This window comes from Harpia harpyja, chromosome 14 (assembly GCF_026419915.1).
Source record: "Harpia harpyja isolate bHarHar1 chromosome 14, bHarHar1 primary haplotype, whole genome shotgun sequence".
Lineage (NCBI taxonomy): Eukaryota > Metazoa > Chordata > Aves > Accipitriformes > Accipitridae > Harpia > Harpia harpyja.
Genome location: NC_068953.1, coordinates 5,515,516 through 5,531,165, shown reverse-complemented (window position 1 = coordinate 5,531,165; position 15,650 = coordinate 5,515,516). Strand labels below are relative to the sequence as shown.

The window sequence follows — 15,650 nt, the reverse complement described above, 5'->3', positions numbered from 1 at the left end:
TCTTGGAAGAGTTTGTAGTCTAAATGGTCAGGGCAAACACAGAACATGATAAAGTTATACAATATGTAGACAAAAGCAGTGCCTGTCCACTAACTGAGGGAAGAAACTACTCAGTATGAAACTATAAACAGCAAAAGTTAGAATGACAGATTATTTTAACTGTAAAACATAGAGTGTAAGGTCTTTGCAATAACCTGGACACTAGTTGGCCATAGGTAGTTTAAACTAAAAATGCACGTATGCCTCATTATGCCTACAGCAGAGCCTAAATAGGTTTTCTGTGTTTCAGCTGTTATTTGCTAAAACGTAATGCCTTAGGAGTCCTGGTCATAGAGCAGGTTCCCTCCCTGCCAAATTCTCCTCAATCCTCTAACAAAAAAACCCATTCTCTGTAGTAATGGACTTTCATTTGGATGGTAACATGTCAGCATTTGATGCAAATTAAATGTAAGTTCATGCTTTATTTCTGTAGTAGCTTGTGATGGGTTCAGAGATGAAAAAATATTTTGGATCCAGCCATACTTCCTTTGTGAGAAATACTGCTTTGAGTCTCTAGAGAAAGAGAATCCACCCACCCAACTGAAAAGTCACATGCTTTTGGAGTACACAGTTTGCTAGCAGATAGTAATGTGGGAAATAAAGCACATCTTGCCACAGTTTTGCTTGTGTCAAACTTAAGTCACTTGACCAGTTAAAAAATTCAGTCCTGCATTCTGTTCTGTAATCAGACTTTTTTTTTTCCTCTCAGTTGCTTCGGTTTTGTTTTAAGAAACCATAGTGCTGACAAAACGCAGATTATGTACATGCTATCCAAATTGTATATTAACGTTTACATTTGGGTGTCATTTTTTTCTGACACCTGTATTGCCAGAACTCACTCTGTCAAAAGGCTATTTCCCACATTAAATGAAACCCCTTGTCCTTTTACAAATCAGCAAATAGTTCTGAAGTGGTCTGTTTTAGTTTTTCCATCCTTAATTCTCCCTCCCCATAGGTATCCACAGGACTAATTCCATGAAGAGCAATTTGCCATTGAAAAAGCCCCAAAACGTGCTTCTGAGTGTTCAAAAACTGTGTGTGTGAAAGTGATTTTTGCCATAGAAGTCTTGCAATGTGCATTTTGATGATACAGTTCTGATCAATTATGCTAGCGTAGCAAAACCTTGTTAAACAGCTGTCGTTTTTCTTCCAGAAACTACTAGCTGAAAATGACACAGCAAATGCATAACTTAAGTCTCCTCCAGACTAAAAAGAACAGCGTGCCATCCTCTCCAAATGCGGCAAAGCGATTATATCGGAACCTGTCAGAGAAGCTTAAGGGGAGTCATACATCCTTTGACGAAGCATATTTCAGAGCTCGATCTGACCGGCTCAGTCTCCGTAAGACCTCAATGGTAATTACTTTGTATTTATCAAATTGCCAACTTACTGTCCTATTAATCTCCTTAATCGGTTTGCTTTTAATCTGTAGAATTTTCATCGTCTCACTTTGTCTGTTCCCTGACTGGTGCTGTATGTTCTTCCCAGACTTATCACTTATGATCCTGTGTCAAAACAAAGTCTGACCTTCTTGAAGGCTAAAGAAAAGCTACCTTGCTCAAGTGATGATGCTTTATTTTAGGAGTAAGATCTTAACCTGGCATTAATGTGATAAAATGTGGATAAAATATATACACACAAGTGTTTCTCTTACAAGAAATTAAGAAAAAGTATTTTGGGAAAACTGAAGATTACTTTAATAGAATTTCCCATTTTTCTACTTGCTCTCGTTTGGAACTTACATGCTGTGACAGATAAATGCAAGGTTGTTCACAGACTGTGGTAATGGTCACTAGATAAGACCATGGAAGAAGGTAGACCACACATGAAGCAGTCTGGCCTGGGTACCCTACCCTAGTCAAAGAACACAGTCAAGCACTCTGGTGCCAGTACAGGAAAGCATATAAGCACCTGCTAGACTCAACATTCAAAAGTGCTCCTATTTATGCCAGTGCTAGTGAAGTTACACAACCTCCAGCACATACATTTTGAAGAATGGACTGTGTCCCTGAAATAATAGCACAGTGTAAGTTCAGTGCACAATAGAATCTCTTATATTTGCTGGAGGAAGATGAATCTGCTGTTGATATTGCCAAAATAAAATAAATTCCCCTTTTCCATAAGTAGGAAGAACAGACACATCCTTCAAATTTTCCTCTGAATTATTTTGAAGGAAAGAGTTCCTCTCCACTTCTGAAGAGCAATAACTTATGACAGTGTCTGTGAATGTGCCAGGAGACACCTCTTGGAACCATTACTCTGCTGCACTAAAGCAGATGCTAAGCGCAGTGCAGGACTAAACTCTGAATATGGTTGGGCCAGATAATAAAAATATTACATTTTGTCAGAATAAAAAACACACTCTAGACTCCTTTAACACTCGCAAATCTTTGTTACATATGAGACAAATTATATGAATCAATGCAAGAATTGAAAATAATTTTAAGATCAGTTCAATGATCCTATCCCCTAGGATCACTTCTCTCCTGAAGTCAGAGGACCCATGCATGCCCCACGGAAGAGCTAAGCTGAAATGTAGCTCTAGGGCATTGAAAAGTCAAGAGGCTGTTGTCTCTCTCCTGTGAAGAAAGACTATGACCTGAAGGAAGCAGGGGATTATGGCTCCTTCCTCTCAGCTCTGCCAGAGCCAATAGATTTTGTTTTACAGAAGGAGAAGCCTGAAACTCAAACAGGTTTTGATAGCTGGAGAACAGCCTTTGCATAGTAGCCAACAGCTGTGCTTTTGAGGCAGTGGGTTTCCAGATGCTTTCAGTTTGTGGGGATCATTTGAATTTGGGCCTCTAAGTATGAACTGTGGGAAAAGATTCTTTAGATGAATTTTTTAGCCACTGACTTTTCTTTCCATTTTCTTTTCAGTTGCAAGCTTGTGTGTGACTAGGCAAGCGAAAGAGAAGAGGATAAACTAGTGCTGGGGACCATGCCAGAGCACACTGACATGTAGACTGAACGAATGCCAGTCTGTTAGCATATATTCTGACCAGTGTTTCTCTAAATATACACTTCAAATTCCACATTCCTTCAAATATGGGGTCCTCTGTCATGCTTAACTAATGAGAAGAGAAATGGCAAATGAGCACAGCCCAAAGATTGAGGAGCAGTGTACTGCTGCTGAGGCTCAAGTCCTCTGCTCTCCACAGAGTTAATTACTTACAGTCTCACTTCCTTTTCAGTCTAGGTGTGTCAGGTGGTGGGAGTGCCTATTCATGGTAATCATAATTAGGAGACTTGATTTTACGTTGTGATGTGGGTGGTGGTTTAATGGGATGTAGACTTACTTGTGCTAACTTTGTTTCCCCCAACCCGCTACAATGTCATGGGAGTGACATAACTTTTGTAACTGCTGACCTACAGTGAGCATAGGTACCTCTAGGTATTGCCAGTCTGGGGTCTGAGCTGGTATCCACAACTGTCAGTGAATAGACTCCCACTGAACTCAAAAGTCTTTGGATCCCATTCTAGCCATTCTGCCTGTTGTTTTCACAGTTTTCCCTAAAAACAAATAGCAAGGACACCATCAGTGAAGGGGTGGAAATATTCCTGGTCAAGTTGCTGGCTGATATATTTTCTAATCACTGAGTTTATGTGCTACAGAGCTAAGTCAATGACTAAAATCATGTCTCCAGACAAGTGAACAACATTTGTTAGAATTTGTTTTCTTTCTGCTTTGGCTAGTGAAGAGTTTTCTTTCCATTCTCTCTTGCTGTGCAACACTTTCCATTCAGTAAATTGTTGTCTTGCTGCAGACATAGCAATGTCCCAAAATAGCTTTATTCTTGAACTCATGTTTATCAAAACAAGTCTTTGCAGAAACTACTTTAACGTTTTTTCCAACTCCAGTAGCACATAGTGGACTTTTTCAGTCAGACCTAGAGCAAATATCTTGAAAGGGGCACTTCATTTTAATTAAGCTACATAAGATTGCATTTCTAAACACTCCACCACTGAATCACTTACTGGAACATGGTTATTACTTACTGCAAAGCAGTACTGTAGTCCTTTTCAGTATATACATTTGTGCATCAGAGTAACACCTAAATAAATTAATCACATAGCACAGCAGTCTAGCTAATGATTAGAGGCTGCAGGACTGACTCAAGGAAAAAGCAATGTAAAAACTGCCCCTAAACTTTACTTGATCACTTGTAAATGTGATTCAGTTTCTCTTTGAATTTAATAGTTTTGTCTTTTCAGAGAAGAAGAAAGTTATCTAGTAAACGTAAATAAAGGCAGAAATCGGAAGGCTTTTGTTAGTATTTGTGACAAAACCAGCTGGGCTAAAATTGAGCACATGGGTCTGAAGATACTACAACTTACCCCGATTTGAATTTCTTACCCCTGGACTGCAGACGCCTGAATCCTGCTGCAATACTAGAGTCTTTTACATAGAATATGATCAGCTTTTTGCAGGAAACTATATAATCCTCAAATATATTTCTGTTTTCTGTGTGAAAGCAGATAGTTGGGGAAAACTTGGTCAGGTGTGTAGAATATTTCTCTGGACTTGGAGAGCTGGGCTTGATGCAGACTTCCAAATGGGGCAATTTACTGGCATGGCTGAAAATGTAGATATTTCACTGTCTCACCAGGATATTTTTTGACTGAAACAGATATAGCATGGTTAGATGCGCACTGCTATGTGGATGAGGGATGCATACATGCCCAGTTAGAAAGGCCATACCACAGTTGCCGTGTTTTTACACTCTTTGAAGTTAGGAGACTTGCCAACCTATTTCAGCCTATTGCTTGTGTCTGAATTGTTCATTTGGAAAAGCTGATATTTGCAATTTGGTCTCATAATTGTTTGGATTGGATGAAGTAGCTTATAAAATTCATGCTCTGTTTCTTGTTTAAATCAGTGCAGCTTTTTCAATCAGATTTCTAATGAAATGAAGAAATAGAAATTTGCTTTTATTTTTTCCCTTTTGGTGAAACATTTTTGCCAACAGATTGGCTTGCAAGAGCATTTATGAGGAATTAATTTAAGCATGTGCTTAGATTCTGTTCAGCAATTTACTTAAATCCAAAATTTCACAAATACTTCAGGTAATTCATTTGGCAAGCAAAAATCCAACGATGCATTTTCAAAGGTATCTAGGCAGGTCTAAGTCTTGATAACTAAATAAAAAAATAACAATTCAAATCAAAGTTTTAAAAATAATTTTACCATAATCATTCAGGTAGGAAAAATCTCTTGTTAAAGTGTGTGTCTATGTATTTGAAAAGGGCCAAATGCTTTTGTCAGCCATATCATTGAGTTAATTTCAGCTGTAATACTGAAGGTAGCCATTTTTTTTTATTATAACGGGTTTTTTGTTTTTATATAATGCAAGAAATTCCTGAGATGTAGTACAAGATTTATTGAGTTTCACACAAAATTGGAATTAAGGCCAAATAATGGTATTGAGCACTTAGGGTACCATTCTACAAATGCGAACTCATTTAACCTTTATGCATGTACATAAAGTCAGTTAAAAAAGAATGACTATTCTGATTTCAAAAAAGGTGAAAACCATGTATGTACTCAGTGCCACAGAAGTGGAAATGTGAAGCAAAAAGTACTTTGTTTCCTATCCTAAGTAAGCACCACAAGCCTGTCATTGAGTAATACCGTCAGCTGTACCTTTTTGTTCTGCTCTCACACTGTTAGCTGGTGTTTCCAAAAATGAACTTAATTGAAAGAAACGGAAACTAATGTAGTTATTCAGTTTACTTCAACCAATTTCCTTTGTTGTAAGCTTTTTATGAATTTATTGCTAAATAAGTAGATTTTCCCACCTGTGATCAGTTACGAGAGTAATATGATTTTGCTTGTTTTCTGATCGGATCAAAATGCAGATGCTTCTGAAGCATAATTACTCTTTATTTACATAAACAACAGTATAGAGGAAGTTCCAAAATCAATAGAAAAAGAATTTGAAATGTGTGTAAACTGTGATGAAATTAATGCTTTTTAGAATATTGATATATATTTTTGCAGAATTGGTGAATATATTTTGCATTTCTAATAATTTATATAAAAAACAGTCTATCAGTTCACAGTTCTGCATTCATAATAATGAAGTTTCAAAGAGTGAAGGAGCACAGCTTTTTTTTTTTTTTTTTTTTCCTCTAGGTGGAACATCAATGATCTATTTATGTTAATTTTGAGTACCCAGTACAGTGACATACAGCTGTTAAATGCATATCATTAACTTGAGTGGGAGTTGATGACATATAACATGTATCAGAATCATACCATTAATTAAAATATTTTCTGATTATAATTAAAATTATTTTAATTTCTAGCCAGAGCACTTCATCCCTTCAGGGTAGGGGCAAAACGCCAGAATAAGATCTCTGATTTCAGGGTGATAAGGTGTTATATAAGCAAGACAGCAGATGTGTGGAGCTACTGGAATGAAAAGAAACATTGCTGCATTGCAGTAAAAATTTCTGTCATTTTTAAGTTTTACCTTATAATAAGAGAAATATGTGCTGCCCTCTTTTCTAAAATTTTCTGGAGATGTGCCCTCTCTGTTGACAGTATATGTCCTTAAAGACAATGTTTTGCCTTGAACCAAGGGGCGGATAAAGAATGATAAATCTAGCTGCTTACCATTCAACTATTCCTTTTTCTGAGACTTTTCTCTTACACCTAACACTGAAGTATGATCTAGGTATTTGATAACGAAATTAAATCTGAATCTCACAATCTAGAGAAGAATCTGAAAACAAGAATTTGACAGAGGCTCATTTTGATGAAGCATTTGTTTAAGTAGTATCTTTTATTCTGCATGGAAATCTACAGAAAAAATATTTCTCCAGCATGACCTCTCTTTTGTACTTAAGTGTCTAAAAGGTAGGTTCCCAAGTCGGCACTACTCTCCTAGATTTGCTTTATAGCTGCATCGTTCATCTCATCCTTAGATAGTCATCTAACATAAGTATCTCATTTCTCTATATTGACAATTTGGGGTAAAGATCATCTTATGTGCACCTGTCGTTCTGCTGATCCCTAATATTCAGCATAGGTGGGGTCCATATTAAAACTTTAAGATAACATCACCTTTGCAAATTCTTAGTGTGGTACCAGTACTTCACATGCAAAACAGTAGACCAGAAGATCTCTGTCAGACCTGAGAATTTCTGAAGACACTTTTAACTTCAAGCACAACTGAAAAAAACCCTGTAGAACTGATCAAATTCAGAGGTGTAGCTGTGGACTCTAGTTTTCAAAACTGCTTGCAAACCATTAGTCTATGTGTTTTAGGAGGAGACAAAAGATGTTCCAGCAGATCAGTGCTCTTTCGGAAAGAGTTGTTTCACTGAGAGCAAAACTTGGACAGGGATATGCCGAATAAAACTACATCAATTTAAAAAAGAAAATGAAGTTTTGATGTGACTGAAATGTTAATTTCTAATCACAGTAGAAGATGGTTTCAATTCAGTATTTATTTCATATCATAAAAACCACATTATTACATAAGAATTTTCTCTGTGTTTCCTCCGTATGGGTTTCAGGACACAGGAAGCTAGTTTACGTTATGTACCTGGATCACTTGCTCTTTTATGTATGCATTTCTTTAGTAAGCCCATTGGCACAATATGTCTACATAGATCTCAATTCCTTTATGTGACCGCATGCTGAGCCCTCCTTGCTCAGCTGGGCCTCTTGCTTCTACTAATTCATTCTTAAGAGGAAAAAAAACCTATTTGGTAATTATGGCAATGGGATGCTGGGAAAGAATTTAACGAATCTTGGCGAATAACATGTCATTACTGTAGGCTCCAGAAGGATGTTCTCATAACAGAAACCTGCAGGCCATGCTATTCTCCTGCACCTGCTTCTCCCCAGCTCAATTAAGAAACGATAGGTTTCTTTGTATTATACCATTCTTTTATCTCCTTGGCATTGGTAAGGAAAAGGTTCAGCGGTTCTCCCTGCTTGAGAGTCGGTGCCATGTATGTTCTTGCCTTTGGCTGCTTGTGTTCTCTGCTGTTCAGACACATCACTTTCTGGACATGCACACTGGACAGTCAATTTTTTCAGTCTTATTTCTACGACTATACATTTCAAAGCTGCTTCTAGTTAGAAGTTAAGTGCAAAAATCTGAGCACATAGAAATGATTGAAGTATTTGAATGAACAGCACCTATTACTAGCTCACACTGGAGCTGTGAAGGTTTTTCTCCAGAGTAGCTTGTTTTATTTGGATTTTGATCACTTGACTTTGTAGATTTTTAGTTTAAATTTTGAGTTTGAAAAACTCAGTAGTCCAAGACTCTGCTAAAATCATAGTCTTTCATCCAGTTTCACACTGAAAACATATAATATTGCTCATATAGTTTGATTACAGCACAGATGTCTAAATAAGTATGGGTTTGTTTTGTATGGGTTTGAATCTCACTTGAATCTTCCCACAGACCTGAAGCAAGTTCAAGCACACAAGTCCAGAAGCAGACCAAGCTCAACTTTGCTGCAAACAATTTCCATGTTTCTAGCTTAACCTAAGTTGGGCCTGGAGGATCAATATTTTATGGCAATGTCACAAAACACAAATTTTCTCAAGTTATTTTTAAACCACTGACATTTGAAAAGTTTTACTGAATTTCTGTTTTTATTGATACACAGAATTTCCAGTGCAATGAAGCTATGTTTGAGGCCGTAGAACAGCAAGATCTGGATGCTGTTCAGATTCTTCTTTATCAATACACACTGGAGGAGCTGGACCTGAACACACCAAACAGTGAGGGACTAACTCCTTTGGATATTGCCATTTTGACAAACAACGTCCCTATTGCTAGGACCCTTCTACACATTGGGGCAAAGGAAAGTCCACACTGTAAGTAAAGAACACAAATGGAATTTACTTAGATAATTGCCTGTAGGAGATTAGGTTTGCTGCTGTTTTGGGAAACTAATTACATTACGCACAAAACCTGACCGGTTTTATCATAAAGATGGTTATACCAGCAATAGTAGCACAGTGCTAGAGGACATTTGCAGCAATATCTGCTTGTTGAATGCGTGCTCAGTAGATCTTTTTTGTTCTCTGTCAGATACACCAACTGAGGAATCAGGCTGAGCTTCTAATGTGATTAACACTGGGGCAGCTGAGTTAATATCAATACTGAGAAAAAATTCTTTAAAAATATGGAAACAGGAACTGAGTGATTCAAAGATCGTGGTCTGAAATATGGAGTTTGTCATCAAAAATGAAAGGACGATGGGTTGTCTAGACTTTGGTTTATTTTGATTATCCTTTTGATTTTGGCTATGCTGCCTTCAGGAGAGAGGTTGTGTTGAAATCTATCATTTCCATTACCCACAGACTCCTCACTTGTGGTCTTCAAATGGCCTAAAATCCCACTTAAGTGAGAATTTCAAAGTTCTACAGAACCAGAGAAAATCTAAACACAAAACAGATCTTCTCACTTTACTGGAATACCAATATTTCTTATAACTGCATATTGTAGTTATAAAACTCCTTTGTATTCCTTCATGGGCATTTTTATGCACAATTTGTGGGTTGGAGGGTGACTTACCAACCCAATTAATCAACCATATACCATGACACAAACTCTGACGCCTTACTTGTGTCTAAAAATACACCAATGTATGCGAATTTGTTTTAAACTGTCAATGCCTATATTTAGGACATTCCCAGCAAGGCTATAATGAGACTGTGTTTGAGGGGTTCGGCCACTGCAGACTCTGCCATTAATTTGAAGTTAGTTAAATTAACAACATTTAGTGCTGGCATGTCAATCTCGGTGCTCCAGGAAATTGCACCTTGAGGCTACTAACATTGCCAGTTTTTTCACTGGAGAGTGTGTGTGCATGTGCGTGTGTGTTGAGTTTTTTTGCCAGACCCTCAGTGTTGGTACACCTTTATTGCTTTTCTATGTCCACAGCACTTATATTATCATTTATTCTGGCCTCCTTTAACCTTCCCTGGAGATTTTTGCATAGTGTAGCTGCTCAGTGAAAAGAGTTTTTTAGTTTTATATTTATTTGTTTATTTTTCTGTCATGGTTCATGACTGAGGCTTTAAAAAAAAGTGTGACAGCATTTAGAGTACATGATTGACTGCTGAAGCAACATTCATTAACCATGACAAATCTAGAGGAAAACACAGTCTTGAGTGTTCTAAACAGCAGTAAAAAAGACTAAACTAATTTTTCATTGACCTCATCTGTAAATAAATGTAGTCTGATGGCGAGCAGGGGCAATCATAAATTAGTATTCATTTCCTGTAATTAATGCAAACATGCCTATGAACACAGAGAATATGAATATATAACCACCTCATTTCCATTTCAAAATATACCCACCAAATTTCCACTTCACTTATCTTGATTTTTAGTTTTTCTGATTGAAATAATGGATGAAGCATTCTCAATAAAAAGCAAACAATTGTTTGGTTTGGGTTTCTTTACCTTAAGGGTTTACAGTTGCTACTTGAGAGCAAAATGCAAAAAGTTCTTTTCAGCATTCAAAACAAAGGTTAACAGCATCTTTGTATGTGGCTTCATTCGTGTGGAACTGATAGCAGTCACTTTCTATTTTCTCTAGTCTTTCTGCTTTGCTTTCTGTACTTAACCAGCCCTGTTTTAGAATGAAATCCATTCTGTTTGTACGATCTCAGGGCTGCAAGAACATGATCCAGCACCCAGCGGGAGCATTTTCATTTCTCTGTGGTGGGCAGTTGAGCAAGACTTCCCCAGGCTGAGTGGGAGGGGAGGGGATTTCAAGGTAAAATTCTGACCCACTCCAACTTTGGGACAGGACACAGGCATCTCTCGGTCTGATTGGAAGTGTATAGGACAGATGCACAGATCTGGGAGACTGCAAGGTAGAGGAATTCCCCGTCTCAAGCGCACACAGAAAGCTTCCTACAGAGAAAACTCTTGCTTTTCCACTATATTAGCCATAGTGATCCAGCCAAAATCTCGTTATAGCCCCTAACCTAATGCTGTAGAAAAGAGGATCTGGAGGACAGATAGCTTCCATCTGTATCACCTGGATTCCTGCCTGGAATAGGAACAGCAGATAAAGCAATAGAAAGTAAAACTATGATCTTCATTTCCACATGGAGTGCTCAGACTATAAATCTTAACAGGAACCCAACATCTCTTAAACACAAAGTAAGTAAGATCAGAGAGTACAGCATTTAAAATATTAATTTAGTTGGGGAGCAGGCAAAGTCCGCTGTGTTATCTTTTCAGTTACTCTTATTCATCATATACTCATGGTTTGGCTTGGCTTGTTCATGTGAACCCAAATAAAAATAAGATTAAAATTTCCAGTGGCTGATTGGACACATTTCCAAGACCTGACCATTGTGGATCAGAATCTTGATTAAACAGATAGAGCCAGATCCTTAGTGAGAATTTGAACTGATGCCAATTCTCAATCACCTGAAGTTCTGGCACATAAAATCTCCTTCCTTAGTCCTGTTGTGCTATCAGATGTGTTGCATGTTTATTGTAGGCATGGATCCAGGAAACCATATCACCTTTGGCCTCCCAGTAAACAGGCAGTTCTTAGGATACCAACGGATTCCAGTAAGCCTGGCCATATGTCTCTGATGTCCATATGAAGAACGATCAAACTTCAAGAAGGATGGCTTCAAGCCAGCTTCTGAAAGCAAAGTCTTAGAGACAAACATTCTTCAAAAACAACCTTTTGGATGTCAGAGGCGTTGAGTAATTCTTTGCTCTCCTCCTGTGGCTTTAAAGATCCCATGGTGCTTTTCACATTAGTATGAGGGTTATTCTTAGACTCCACTAAACTTCGATTGTGATATTGTTATGAGAGAGAGAGGGCAAAAGTTAAAATGAGAGGTTCAGACTGGATAAAACAAACACCTTTTTCACCATAAGGACAGTAAAGCAGTGGAACATGTTGCCTAGAGTCATTGTAAAGCCTCCATCCTGTGAAGTTTTCAAGACCAGACTGGGTAATGACCTCAGTAACTTAGTATGACCTCATAGCTGACCCTGTTTTGAACAAGAAAGTTGGACTAGAGAAGGTCCTTTCCAATCTGATTTGTCCCATAATCCTATGATTCCTGTTTAGGAATAACACATTCATGTGCGCAGACATCTTCGCTCGCGTGGTATTTTGATGTCAAAAACGTGTCAGTCTTGGCCCTTTATATGGTACAGTTTGATGTTTTCAGAAATGTATAGTGCTCCTGGCTTATGCAAGTGAATGATCGGTGCATCCTGTGCAAGATTCATGCTGTTCCTGTAAAAACCTTAGGGAAATGAAGAGCCTGGCTGTCCCTACATAGCAACTCCCCATCATTGCTAAGAGTAGCTGCTTGTGCTAGGGTAGTGTTTTCAGTAAATAGGGGCCTTTTAAATTAAGACTATTTCAGAGCTCTTCTGCAAAAATACCAGATACCAGAGAAAAGTTATTGTCTGCAATTGCAGAACTCCTTCTCTTGTACGCTATTTCCTGCATATTGAACATCAGATCAGTGGTTGCATTTCTTTTCAGATTAAGCACCTTTACAACTCCTAAACTGCAAATAGTTTGAAGAATTTCAGGCTAAGAGCATTTCTGAAAATATGGCTTGATTCACCACGTTTCACTGCATAATCAAGGGTATGGTTTAGGGTAGTCTTGTGGTCTTGGGCTAAAATCAAACCTATTTTAGTTTGTAACCTATGCGATCTTCATTTTCACCTTTATGTAGCACGCAGTAGTTCATACAGGCAATCTGAACTGCTAAATGTCAAATTAAAATTATTCTGAGCATTGGAGAAAAACAAAATCTCCATGTGTCAAGCTGTTTGCTATCTGTCCAGTCTGTCAGAGGACTGATCAGATATTACATGGGCAAAACTCTGGCACAAAGAAAACCTGGAAAGAGATCCATTCCATACCAGCCATGGCCCTTAGGCACAAAACTCTCATTCTTAAGTTTGCCAATTAGATCTCTCTTTGCTTGTAGAGATTTATATATTGTATGTGTTTATAACCAGTACAACCTTCTTTTTTTCTATGAAAGCTTATGATATTATGGCAAAGTAGGGGTTGGATAGAAATCCAATGCTTTATTATTTTAAGTCATTTTTAATATTCTACCAACTTAAAACATATATGCGATTTCAGTCTAATTAAGACATTTTTAAGCATATGAGAAACATCACAAGATAAAATTTGCTCAGTTTATTAATGATGTTAATCCCATTTAAGTGGCCAGATCCTTAAGTGGTACAAACTGGCATGCTCTAATCCACTTGATGACAAGATAACTACTGGAAGGCAGAGTCTTCAAGGATTTGACCTTACATGTGTTATACCGGAATGCGTAAGGCCAGAATTTTGTCACATAAGTCCACCAAGCAATTACTTACTTTTCCCTTTTCTTGGTAGTTGTTAACATGGAAAGCAGGTCAGTGCATCTGAGTACATTGGTCCAGGAAGCACAGCAGCGAGTTACTGAATTGTCTGCACAAGTGATGAATGAAGGCCTTGGTACAGACAACACAGAAAAAGAGAAGCAACTAAAAGCATGGGAATGGAGATACAGGCTATACAAGCGCATGAAGGCAGGCTACGAGCATGCTAGTAAGTAGAAGAAAGTAGTTGCAAAATTCAAGACAAGAACTCTACAACTGAGCAAACACTGCCTTTGTTGAGCAAAGATGCTCTCCTCACTAACTGATCATCACAGCGCTGCTGTGAAGCAGATGAATGTTAGGGTGGGAAAACTGAGGCATACTACTAAATGGCCTTCCCAAGAATGAGAAAGAAATTGATGTTAGAACAACAGGAGACCAAATATCTGAGCACAACAAGCACATATCTAGTTTAGGAGTGGGCTGCATAAAATTGATGAGACCTCCAAACTCTTGGTTCAGGATCTAATGATTCTGTCCTGCTTATTTCTCTTCACATTTACTCCTGAATCTCAATGTGCTCAGAGTTTAAAATGGGATGATTAGAAAAGAATATATGATAGGGAAGAGGAGGGATGGGGGGACATTGGCCTTTTTTCTGTTGTAATTTGATTTTTTTTTTGAAGTATTCTGTTTTAGAAGAATGGAGTTGTTCTAAACATTTGATCAAACAATGGAATTTCATTTTACGTATAAAAATTGTGAAAACTTAATTTTGGCATCCATGTATGGATGCATCAGCATAGTCTCAGATTGGGTAACTTTAAACAGTTGTACAAGTGAGTCTGTGTCCAAAGTAAATGGGAATTTGGGCCCATGGGAAGGAGTAAACAGGGCTGAATTGTTTCACATGTAGATCTTTTAGCTGTATCCTATTCAATGAAATACAATCATTGCCATTAACATTTTTACAACCATCTTTATATAAATGTACTTACAAATAATTTTCTCAAATTTATTGTATTCTAAGATTACTTCTTCGAGACAGATGTAGTACTTCTTGTATTAGATACTAAATACAGGAAATATAGCAGTAGTGTGAGTTAATATAATGATTTTTTTAAATCAATCCCAGCAGTAAGTCATGACATTTTGTGTTTGATTTCTGAATTGAGTCTGATTGATATTCTGTGAATTAAGCTTTTTTTTTTTTAAAAAAAAAAAAAAAAAGATGTTAGGCCTCAAGCGACAACTGTATTTTGAACTACTACACTGAAACATTTGTGGAATTTGCAATTTCTGAATCACAATAATGTAAAAATGTTTTCTGTTATTTGATAAATTTGAGTTTGTTAGTGAAACCATAAAGGTTTAATTAGGTCTTTGTGGTTTTGTCCTTTCTCTCTCCTCCTACCCACCCCAAGAGATTTATAGGGGCTTTTCATTGACATAATTAGCATGAATCTGTTTTATTGGGTTACATATATGCAGGAAGATATTTTTAACCAAAAGGAGCCAAAAACCATGATAGAAACAAATGGTGTCTGCAGGATATTGTTAGCAGAGGCACTAATTAAAATGCTCAAAAGGCAGAGAACACAAACACCTACAACCCAAAGCTCACAATTGCAGGGTGATTTTCAGTGGGTTCTTTGAAGACTCAGAAACATTGTTTGAATAGGATTTGTTGTGCTGAAGAGCTGATGTTTTCTCTTCTCTCCCAGGAGCCCCTGAGGCGCCAACCAATGTCTGTCTCATGGTAACAAGCAGTACATCACTCACTGTCACCTTCCAAGAACCTCTGAGTGTCAACTCAGCTGTGGTGACCAAGTATAAAGGTACTGGATTTAGACATCTTTCATTTACCTTAACAATGTACAAAAATTTGAGGGCTAAGTGACAAAGGTATTTATCTACAAGAGATTATATTACAACGCTAGTAATGTTTGAATTTAATTATTTCCCCAGTTAATAGCTGTAAAAGTGGAATTTTCTTAAAAGATTCCCCAAAGACAAAATTTTTATTAAAAAAGAAAAAATAAATTAACCAAAATCTTTCTCCATGAGTGCTTTGCAGAAGTTTGCTTGACTCACTGTGGTTAGGACATCAGCTCAATGACTGGGTTGAGATGAGCAGTTATAAAACACAAGCTAACTTTTGGTGCCTGTGGGCTCCTGAAATCATATGTATCCTTGTAAATGCCAAACCCACACCACCATTCCTTCAAGGAATGCCTCTGGAAGCTGAAACTTTTG

The 15,650-nt window shown here is 37.5% G+C and overlaps 1 protein-coding gene across 1 annotated transcript in view; it reads left to right on the top strand.

Moving 5' to 3' along the window:
- The first annotated feature begins 1,208 nt into the window (after positions 1 to 1,208).
- Positions 1,209 to 15,650, top strand: part of ANKFN1 (ankyrin repeat and fibronectin type III domain containing 1) — a 66,942-nt gene continuing 52,500 nt past the window's right edge. Inside the window, exons 1-4 of the mRNA XM_052809007.1 lie at positions 1,209 to 1,394; positions 8,671 to 8,881; positions 13,429 to 13,623; positions 15,119 to 15,232. Of these exons, the coding sequence (XP_052664967.1) occupies positions 1,209 to 1,394; positions 8,671 to 8,881; positions 13,429 to 13,623; positions 15,119 to 15,232 (706 nt within the window). The remainder of the gene's footprint in view (positions 1,395 to 8,670; positions 8,882 to 13,428; positions 13,624 to 15,118; positions 15,233 to 15,650) is intronic.